The sequence below is a fragment of the Plecotus auritus genome (assembly GCF_963455305.1).
Source record: "Plecotus auritus genome assembly, chromosome: 1".
Taxonomy (NCBI): domain Eukaryota; kingdom Metazoa; phylum Chordata; class Mammalia; order Chiroptera; family Vespertilionidae; genus Plecotus; species Plecotus auritus.
Window position 1 is genome coordinate 20,691,826 of NC_137770.1, and position 11,594 is coordinate 20,703,419.

The 11,594-nt window shown below is 37.9% G+C and overlaps 1 protein-coding gene across 1 annotated transcript in view; it reads left to right on the forward strand.

Annotated features, from left to right (window-relative positions):
• Positions 1-11,266, forward strand: part of GTF2A1 (general transcription factor IIA subunit 1) — a 53,397-nt gene extending 42,131 nt beyond the window's left edge. Inside the window, exons 8-9 of the mRNA XM_080665596.1 lie at positions 1,473-1,562; positions 7,025-11,266. Coding sequence (XP_080521722.1) covers positions 1,473-1,562; positions 7,025-7,132 — 198 coding nt within the window. The 3' untranslated portion in view covers positions 7,133-11,266. The remainder of the gene's footprint in view (positions 1-1,472; positions 1,563-7,024) is intronic.
• The last annotated feature ends 328 nt before the right edge of the window (positions 11,267-11,594 follow it).

Sequence of the window (11,594 nt, forward strand, 5' to 3'; positions counted from 1 at the left end):
CCTTTATTAGGTTAAGGAAGTTCCCTTCTGTTTCAGATTAACTAAGAGCTTTGCTTTGTTTTCTAAACTATAATGATTGTTGAATTATACTAAACACTAGGTAATCATATGACTTCTTATTCATAATCTGTTATTTTTGATGAATTATATTCATTGTTTTTCTATTTTGTATTCCTGGGATAACACAACTTGATCATTACATATGACCCTTTTTAGGAATTGCTGAATTCCCTTTGTTCAGGACTTTTGCAAGTATATTTATGAATTACACAATCTGTGATTTTCTGTTCTCATACTCTTCTTACTATTTTCTTTCTCCATTAATTAGAAATCTGAGTTGTATCTTTTATCTTCTGCCACAACTAAGGTCAAGTTTAACATAGTTGGTCATTGTATTTATGATCTTCTTGGTCTTTAATTCTTTTTGTTTGAGTCTAGACACCCCCCAACCCCCAAACACACACACTCACTCTAAATTTAATGGCTTAATTAATTACACTCTAAGCCTTCGTGGTCACAATGGTAGATATGCTAATTTGTGTTTAGAATCCTAGTCCCTAATGTTAAGACAAACCAGACTGCTAGCCCATTTTATAATACTTTTCCCCTGCAATTTCACCATTGTTTTCTCTTTTTAAACCTAAGAAAGAAGATCCATGTCTAGACATATTTTTTTAAAAAATATATTTTTATTTCTAGGAGGGAGAGAGAGATAGAAACATCAGTGATGAGAGAGAATCATTGGTTGGCTGCCTCCTGCACACCCCACACTGGGGATCGAGCCTGCAACCTGGGCATATGCCCTGACTGGGGAATTGAACTGTGACCTCCTGGTTCATAGGTTGATGCTTAACCACTGAACCAATGCATCCAGGCCATGTCTGGACATATTAAACAGCTATTGCAGAGAATTATCTTCTTGTATTATCTTGAAAGAATAAATAAAATAAAATTAAACATCATTTTAGACTTATAAGCTATAGCTTAACTATTTTAATTATTGTATTTAATTTCTTGCTGGAATTTTAGTAGCATTGGTTAAGTCAACGTAGCCAACTAACAATATGTTAGTGGTATACATACACTGGATGGCCAGATTATTATGATCTCTGAATGCATAATAATCTGGCCACTATATATTAGAGGCCCAGTGCATGAATTCGTGCATGGGTGGGGTACAGCCAGCCTGGCCAGGGGGAGGGGACATGGGCGGTTGGCCGGCCTGCCAGCTGGTCGAACTCCTGATCAAGTGGACAATTTGCATATTAGCCTTTTATTATATAGGATATTTTTGAGTGGCCAGATTATTGTGCGTTCAGAGATCATAATAATCTGGCCACTCAGTGTATGTGTCTGTCAGGCCCTTAGTTCTCAAAGCACATCAAGGTTATTGTGTTTATTTTCATTGAAGAAAAAGGGCCCTTTGCTAATAAGGCATGAAGTGTGAAAAAATAAACTCTCTTTATTTGTAGGAGCCCCTCAATAGTGAAGATGATGTGAGCGATGAGGAAGGACAGGAACTCTTTGATACTGAAAATGTGGTTGTATGCCAATATGATAAGGTAAGAATTTTATCATCAGATTTCTGACATTTTTCTGTTGTAATTACTTCGCTAAACCATCTTTTCTGCCTTGTTCAAATATTTGGGCAGCTGATTGATGCCTTTTATTTTCAGTATAAACAGTGAATGAAAGCATTGTTATAGTTTAGTAGATAATTCTAATGTATAAAAACCTTGGGTTGTAATGACCAGTAACGACCGAGGCTCAACCAACCGGAAGTCAGTCCTGCAGTCAGCGCTGGGTTGCTATGGTAACCCAGCACTGTCTGCTTCTGCTGCAGGCATGGTGCCCCAGCACTGACACTGAGGGGGCTGCGAATCGGCCAGAGAGAGGCCTGAAGAGAGAAGCAGGGACTGATCCGTTGCCTCTGAGGCAGCTTTTTTTTTTTTAAAATATATTTTATTAATTTTTTTACAGAGAGGAAGGGAGAGGGATAGAGAGATAGAAACATCGATGAGAGAGAAGCATCGATCAGCTGCCTCCTGCACGCCCCCTACTGGGGATGTGCCCGCAACCAAGGTACATGCCCTTGACCAGAATCGAACCCGGGACCCTTCAGTCCCCAGGCCGACGCTCTATCCACTGAGCCAAACCGGCTAGGGCTCTGAGGCAGCTTTTGATCAGCACTTGCCTCTCTTTTTTTCTCCCAGTCTGGCCAGCAGCCACACCTCCATTTCTCTCCAGGCCTTCACTGGGGTTGCTGATCAGCCCTGCCTTTCTGATCAGGCCCCGTTGATAGGTCCAGAGACGCTGACTGGCATAGAAACTAACCAATCAGAACCAAATCTGGGTTCTGTGGGGAGCCAATGGCTGCCTAGGAGGCAGAGCTTTTGACACTGACTGGCATAGAAATCCACCAATCAGAACCAAATCTGGGTGCTGTGGAGAGCCATTGGCTGCCTAGCAGGCGGAGCTTTTGACGCTGACTGGCATAGAAACCGACCAATCAGAACCAAATTGGCCAGCAATGGAGGGCAATTGGGGGCGAGATCAGACCGGCAGGTGAGGGCCGTTGGTTGTGAGATCAAGCCGGCAGGGGAGGGCAGTTGGGGGCAAGATCAGGCTGGCAGGGGAGGGCCATTGGTGGTGAGATCAGGCCGGCGGGGAGGGCAGTTGGGAGCAACCAGGCTGGCAGGGGAGGGCAGTTAGGGGCGATCAGGCAGGCAGGCAGAGGCAATTAGGGGCAATTGGGCAGGCAGGCAGGTGAGCATTTAGGAGCCAGTGGTTCCAGATTGAGAGAGGGATAACCAACCGTCGGACATCCCTCAAGGGGTCTCCAATTAGGGTGCAGGCTGGGCTGAGGGAACCCCCTCTCTGTGCACGAATTTCGTGCACTGGGCCTCTAGTAGACTGATAAATTAATACACAGAGAAATTAATTTGTACAGCTTTATATTTTAAAAATAAGTTATTAATGCAATATTGGAGAGAGTTGTTAAGTTCCAACTTGTTAACAAAGTAAACAGAAGTACTTTCGAATTGTCCTTTAACATGAACAATAGCTCAGTGGGATGATTCTATTTTTTTATTTAGCCTAAATTAACTCAAAACTAAAAGGTTTTAATTAAATCTCTGCAACTTTTTTTAATTACTTAGGAAATAACTAGAGTAATAGGACTGATAACTAACAAACATACACATTCTTACTGGAAATTATTTTAAAAGTTATTTAGCTCTACTGTTTTTTTGGTATCATTAAGGAATTTTTAAACTAGGTTCTGTGAGAATTTGCTCTTGACTTCTTGTTTACTTAATTCTTAAAAAGGGTGCTACTTTCCAAATATTTTTATTATAGTTATTGGCATTATTGTTGAGATTTTTTTGTTATTTATTAAACATTTAATTTGGAATTAAATTTGTTTCTGGCAACAGTAATTAAATTTATAATAAACTTATAAATTATATTGCATTTATAATTAATTTATTAAAATGTCCATACTACCAATCTACAGATTCCCAGTGCATTCCCTATCAAAATCCAATGACATTTTCCACATATTCAGAACAGACAAACCTGAAATTTGTATGAACCACAAAAGACCCTTCAATAAAAGTAAATTTGAGAAAGAACAACAAAGCTTCAGTTATCATGCTCCCTGAATTCAAACTGTATTACACAGCTATCGTAATCAAAACAGTATGGTATTGGCATAAAAACAGACACATAGATAAATGGAATAGAAAAGAGAGACCAGAAATAAACCCATGCATATTTGTTAGGACAAAATAGCCAAGAACACACAATGGGTAAAGGACAATGTCTTTAATAAATGGTATTGGGAAAACCTATCACACATACACAAAAACCAACTTTAAATGCATGAAAGACTTGATTAAGAAACTGCTAAAAATTCCTAGTTGGTAAGCTCCTTAACATCAGTCTGTTTTTTTATTTGATAACAAAAGCAAAACTAATCAAGTGGAACTACATCAAACTAAAAAGCTTCTGCACAGCAAAGGAAATAATAAAATGAAAAGGGCCGAAACCGGTTTAGCTCAGTGGATAGAGCGTCGGCCTGCGGACTGAGGGGTCCCTGGTTCGATTCCGGTCAAGGGCATGTACCTTGGTTGCGGGCACATCCTCAGTGGGAGGTGTGCAGGAGGCAGCTGATCGATGTTTCTCTCTCATCGATGTTTCTAACTCTCTATCCCTCTTCCTTCCTCTCTGTAAAATATCAATAAAATATATTTAAAAAATAAAATAAAATAAAATAAAATGAAAAGGCAGCCTACTGAATGAGAGGAAATATTTGCAAATCACATATCTGATAAGGAGTTAATATCCAAAATACATAAAGGACTCATACAACTCAATAGCACATTACAGTCTGGTTTAAAAATGGGGAGATCTGAATAGACAGTTTTCCAAAGAAGATATACAAATGGCCAATCCGTACCTGAATAGGTCCTTAACATGACTAATTATCAGGGAAATACAAATCAAAACCACAGTGAGCTGTTACCTCATTAACATTACCTATTAGAATGGCTGTTATAAAAAGAAAAAAGAATAACATGTTGGCAAGGATGTGGAGAAAAGGGAACCTTTGTGCACTGTTGGTGGAAATGTAAATTAATACAGCCACTATAGTAAACAGTATGTATGTTCTTAAAAAAATTAAAAATAGAACTACCATATAATCCCACAAATCCACTTCTGGGTATTTTTTCAAAGGAAACAAAAACACTAACTGGAAAAGAAGTATGACACCCATGTTCATTGCAACATTTAAAAAAAAAAAATTCTTTTTTTGAAATTGATTTCAGAGAAGAAGGGTTAGGGATAGAGAGATAGAAACATCAATGATGAGAGAGAATCATTGATCAGCTGCCTCCTGCACACTCCCACACTGGGAATTCAAGCCTGCAACTGGGGCATGTGCCCTGACAGGAATCAAACCGTGACCTCGTGGTTCATAGGTCAATGCTCAACCACTAAGCCATGTGGGGCTGGGCTCATTGCAACATTTTAGACAAGCCATGGAAACAACGTAAGTGTCCATCAATGGATGAATGGATAAAGAAATAATGAGATATATACAGTATATAATAGCAATACACATAATCCTATCTAATAAAAGTAATATGCAAATTGACCGTACCTCCACTACACCCACAAGCTACCCCCACCAGCCAATCAGGAGCAAGTATGCAAATTAACCCAACCAAGATGGCTGTGGCCACGGAAAGAGCAGGAGGCTTGGGTTTCCTCGGCAATGGAGGAAGTCAAGCTTTCCGCCTGCCCTGGCCTGCCTTGGCCTCCGCTTAAGGCTACTGCTTAAGGTTACAAAGTTTCAATTATAGAAGATAAATAAATCCCAGATACCAGGGCTTCCATTTGGGTTGCTGGGGGGCATGGTCAGCCTGCAAACCACCACAGGCCCCTTGCCCAGGCCACCCCACGCCCCAAGGGAACCCCCACCCTGATCCGGGACACCCTTCAGGGCAAACCAGCCGGCCCCCACCCATGTACCAGGCCTCTGTACTATCTAATAAAATAATGATATGCAAATTGACCATCACTCCAACACACAAGATGGCTGCCCCCATGTGGTCAAAGATGACTGCGCCATGTGGACACAAGATGGCTGCCACAAGCTGGCTAGCAGGGGAGGGCAGTTGGGAGGAACCAGGTCTGGAAGGGAGGACAGTTGTGGGCGATCAGGCCAACAGGGAAGGGCAGTTGAGAGAGACCAGGCCTGCAAGGGAGGACAGTTGGGGGCAATCAAGCCTGCAGGGGAGGGCAGTTAGGGGTGACCAGGCTGGCAGAGGAAGGAAGTTGGGGGCAACCAGGCCTGCAGGGAAGGGCAGTTGGGGGGGACCCAGGCCTGCAGGGGAGAGCAGTTGTGGGGGACCAGGCCTGCAGGGGCGGGCAGTTAGGGATAACTAGGCCTGTAGGGGAGGGCAGTTAGGGGTGACCAGGCCTGTAGGGGAGGGTAGTTAGGGGCAAACGGGCTGGCAGGGGAGCAGTTAGGCATCAATCAGGCTGTCAGGGGAGTGGTTAGGGGGTGGTCAGGCTGGCAGGCAGAAGCGGTTAGGGGCAATCAGGAAGGCAGGCAGGCGAGCAGTTGGGAGCCAGCAGTCCTGGATTGTGAGAGGGATGTCCGACTGCCCGTTTAGGCCCAATTCCTACCGGGATTGGGCCTAAACGGGCAGTCGGACATCCCTCGAGGAGTCCCAGATTGGAGAGGGTGCAGGCTGGGCTGAGGGACACACCACCTGTGCACGAATTTCGTGCACCAGGCCTCTATACTGGAATAATATTCAGTCATAATAAAGAATGAAATCTTGCCCTAGCCTGCAGACCAAAGGGTCATGGGTTCAATTCTGGTCAAGGGCACATACCTCGGTTGCACATTAAATCCCCAGCCCTAATAGGGGTGCGTGTGGGAGGCAACCAATCCATGTGTCTCTCACACATCAATGTTTCTCTTTCTATCTCTCCCCCTTCCTTTCACTCTCTCTAATGATCTCATTTATATGTTTAATCTTTTAAAACAAACTGAACTCATAGTTACAGAGGTTAGAATGATGATTGCCAGAAGTGAGGGGTGGGGGATGGGTGAAGGTGGTCAAAAGGTACAAACTTCCAGTTATAAAATAAATCAGTCAAGTGATATAATGTATAGCATGGTGACTATAGCTAATATTACTGTGATGTATATTTGAAAGTTGCTAAGAGAGTAGATTTTAAAAATTCTCATCACAAGAAAAAGTTCTGACTGTGGGTGATGAATGTTAAATAGACTTAATTGTGATTATTTACCAATATATAAAAATACTGGATTATTATGTTGTACACCTGATACTAATAGAATGGTACATGTCAATTATATCTCAATTAAAAAAATAATTTGCAAATGCAGTAATGTACAAGACAAAGGTTTTCTGGTGTGTGAATGGGCTTTTTTATTGGTTCCTCTGTTGATCGTATCTCTTACATTCTTTATTTGTTTATTTAGATACACAGAAGTAAAAACAAATGGAAATTTCATCTCAAGGATGGCATTATGAATCTTAATGGAAGAGATTATATATTTTCCAAAGCCATTGGAGATGCAGAATGGTGAAGAGTTGGTTCTTTTCTTTTATAAATAAAATGAAAGAAACTTTAAAAAAATTTAAAGTGACAGTTTGAAACTTGGGACATACTCCAACCAAAACTTAACTTCTGCATGTCAGAAAAAGTGCAGTAGAAGCAAAGCTACTGGAACAAAGAGACCTTGACAACATAGACACTACTTCTAACTGGCAAGCCATGGAACTGTAGCACCTGGGGTTGTTGGGGAAGGGGGCATTGGGGTTTTGTGTAGGAAAACCCTAATTGTCAATTTTAAATACAGGTACCTGCCACTGGTAATTAGCATGTAAAGCTTTGTCTATATATTCCTTCCTCCACCTTGGGTTCAATCAGAAAATACTTGTTAGAATGAACTAAAGAAACTTCCCTTTTGATAGATTGAAATGAAACTGCTTATTGTATGTGGTTATATTTGGTAAAAATTGCCTGTGCGCTTTTTACAAGAGGGCAAGAATTATGGTGTTGAATTTTAATTGACTTGTGTAAGGAAACAATTTAGAACTCTTATAATAGGTCTTAAATATTTTTACTTGCTATTCTCCCTCAGTGATATATACCTCTTACTTCCCTGCTTTATGAAACATCTGTTTAAGAGTTAAAGGAAGTAATCAATGACCACAGTTTGGAGACAAAATTTGATCCAGGAATGGCTATTTATTTTAATTAGGTTTTCATACTCATTAAACTAGAGTCTCATCTAAGCAGAATTAAAATGCCAACTTCAGTTTCCTTACAAAAAAGTGTAATTGTTTCTTTTAGCCCCATACCTTAAAAAGAAACTGTAAAGTGGCTCCTTAGAAATAAGGTTTTATTTCACAAAGGTACCATTTAGCTGAAATATACACAAGACTAGATACAGATTTTTTTTCCAGTTGGGCTGAAGTGCATGCTTATATGGGTTGTTTAGTCTTTAAGCTAAACATACATTCAGATAACATTCAGTGCATTGACTGAAGTGTTGGGCAGGTGGTGAGGACCTGGGTTTTTATTAAACAATTTAATAATTATAAAAAGTTTCTTGTCTTTACTAGTAAAGAATTATAAAACTATTATTTTAATTGAACAGATTTTTAAAAATTTAACTTTGTAATTTGAGGGGCAATTTTGGGGTAGGAGGGGGTGGGCCACTAAGTACATATTTACCTCTTTCATTTGGTGGCCCTTCCAGGCCATTGATAATATTAAATACATGGGCTTTAGTTTGCACATTGGGAAGAAAGCATATAAATTTGACTTTTATTGAAAATAATAGAAACTTAGTATGTATATTAAGAATACATAGCTCTGATTCTGTAAGGGGCTCTAAAATACAATGTGGCAGTGCTGTGCTCAGTGTGCACGAGATGCCTGGGAGAACTGTAGGAACACTTGTCTTCACCTTGGTTCTTACAGCTAATTCTTTTCATGGTTTATCTGGACAGAATTCACATGTGTTTAACTTTTGTATATTGATTTTTTAAAAGTCTTCCATTTTTATCTTTTATTTGCCTTTGTGTTTCCAGAAGTAAAATAGAAACACTTTAAAGTACATTGCAAAGAAAAACTGTGAGCTTATTATATATTGCTTTTTCTTTTTTTTAACACAAATCTTTAAAATTCTCAAAAAGGCTAATCTTTTTTTTTTTCCACCTACTTCCTACCCCACATTACCAACTTGGTCCCTTTAACTTATGTTCTGAACTTTGATATAAATGGTGGTTTCTGGCATGCTAGTAGTTAGGTTTTATTAGATGCCATAACTGGTAATACGGTTTTTATTTTTGTTATGTTAATTTAGTTTTTTGGAGGGGAGATTTATTTGTTTACCCCATTACTCTCAAAGCACACATAGGTTTGTTGGTTTGTTTTATTGAGATTGGGAGAAGAGAAGGGAGGGGGTGGAATCATAGAAGTCCTCTTGTTCAGTTGTCCTTCAGTATAGTTGATAGTAGGTTGATATTTACCCAATGAAGAGTCATTGACCTGAACTACCTATAAAAGTTTAGCAGTGCTGCAGTGTTGATCGAAACCTTTTGGCTATCTAGTAGTTATTATGCTACTGAACCTTGTATTATTATATGATATTCAGCTCATGTTTGGGGCCCGCTATGTAGGCAAGCATTCGATATTCATAGTAGAATTGGATACTGGCCTGTTTTTATAATGTTATTTTCAAAATTGAAAAACCACTGCTTTCAGAGTGATTCACTCGGGTTATTTTGAAGCAGGAATTAACTACTTGTAGTTGCACCTGTGTATTGCATATTAATTATGGCACACTTGGCAAATGCTTTTCTTTTACCTGTGAAAATCCTGAGAGCCAGATCAACAACACTGCATACCAAATTGTGCTCTTATGTATCACTGCATTGTGTTCCTTTTTAATCAAATAGCATGTTTTAGTTTTATTTTGGCGGCTTGCTATAAGAATGCCACTTGCTTATCTTTTATTGTACTTGAATTCTTAATCATGCTTTTAACATTGTATTTAACAAATCATTTCATTAAATTCTATAAAAATGTCATTCCTTTGAAAAGGCAAGGATTCCCACTTCAGAATTTTAAAATGAAAATGTTTATTCAAAGAGGGAAAATTGTTCAGACTTGGTTTTATGAAAACAGGTAAAGTTTTCAGAAGAGAAATTGTTTAGATTTGCACAGAAGGTGATGGCACCTTTTATTAAAAAAAGATTAACATTAATCAACAGTGTGAAGGGAAATTTACACAAAATTACTTGATAAAGTGTGGAAATGTGTGCCTTTCAGTATATGTACTCTTTTTTTTGGTGGTCATTGGGATAATCAGACCACATGCATGCCTGAGAGCACAGTTAATTTCTGTGGAGAGCCACATTTTGCTAAAACAACTCTTTAATGTGCAATTAGTTTCTATAATAAAATGTCTGTTATATAAGGGGGATCTTTATATTGGGCTTTTATATTTTTTTAAATGTTCACATTTCTTTCTGTTAATTAAATGCCATCATAATACCACATTTATATTGCCTCTCTTAAAATCAAAGCCACCTTGATGTTATTCTAGGAATACATCAAGATTTGAGCAGTGTGTATAGTAATTTTGAAGAGCATATTCTAATAGATTCTGGTTTTAGACATCAAGAACATAAAAATATAATAGCTTTTGTATAAAGATTTTCTTTTGCTATAGTGAAAATCAAGGATTTGGTTTTCTTATTTTTTCTGCTTTTTATGGAGGAATGAAAAGGGTTGTCTCCTCTAAGACTAATTTTTGATTATCTTATAGCAATAATGTCACCATTCTTTTCAGAAGGTAAATATGCCTTGTGCAGGAAAACAGACATAATTTCCTCTTGGGAGTTCCCTTTATAACTTAACATTTTCTTCCACTTAGAAAATTTCTATTTTTTTCAGATTATTTCATCTTGAACTTTTTTGAGATTTTGTGCAATGTAATATTTTATTGAATCCATCTTTGTACATTTTCATTTTATTTCATTTGTCTGTCTTCCACCTGTCTGAATCAGCTATTCAGATTTTGAATTCATTGGTTAAAAAATAGTTGCTTTTATATAGTTCCTCATGAGTTTATGTTAAATAGTTTTGCATTTTAATCTATTATGCTATGGAAATTATTCTGAAGTTTATATTCCCCTTTTAAACCTGCTTTAGTCTATTTTTTGTCATTTTTTATGGTTTAAGGAAGAACACACAAACAATATTTTTGTTTATTTTGAGGAACAAAAGAAACTTTTTTCCTTTTTTAAAGGAAGAATTCATTGAGTTATTAGTAACTACTAACTATTAGTAAGTTACTATTTACCTAGTTAATAACTATTTCTGTCAAGGTTCCTTAAATCAGTCCAGTATGCGTCAGGGCTACAATTTGGGGGAGGGACTAATCCTTTTTGCTGTTCTGAGCTACTGTTGTCAACTGCTGTTGTACATACTGTTATGTGTAAGGGCGTAAATATATTTATTATGTTTGTATAATTCATCTGTACAATTGCAGATCAAGGTTGCTCTTCTGTGATATACGGGATATTATGTTTTAAAGAACATCTTGGAATACAATTAGAGAACTTAGTATTTTGATGTACTAAGACCTATTTTAAGTTTAATATTTTACCTTTGCAAAACTTTAATTAAAGATGTTATTTAAAGTAATGTTGCTTGCTTTGCTTACTAGTGTATAACGTTATATAGATAACTGAATAAAAATTATACAGTTTAGAAAGGAAAATGCTTTACATTGTTAATGAAAGTAAGTTCCATTTATCTAAAAAAGGGGTATCATTGTGTCCTATACCTTTAAAATTAAGTAGGATGGGATATCATTCTGAGTTATTAAACTGAACTACAAATTCTAATAGCTTTAAAAAAGAATAGTTGTATTTCCCCGCACACAGGAATTTAAATTGGGCTAAATCCACACCAACAAATGGTTACTAAAATTGATGTATTTAATATATTGTATTAAATGAGTATTTCTA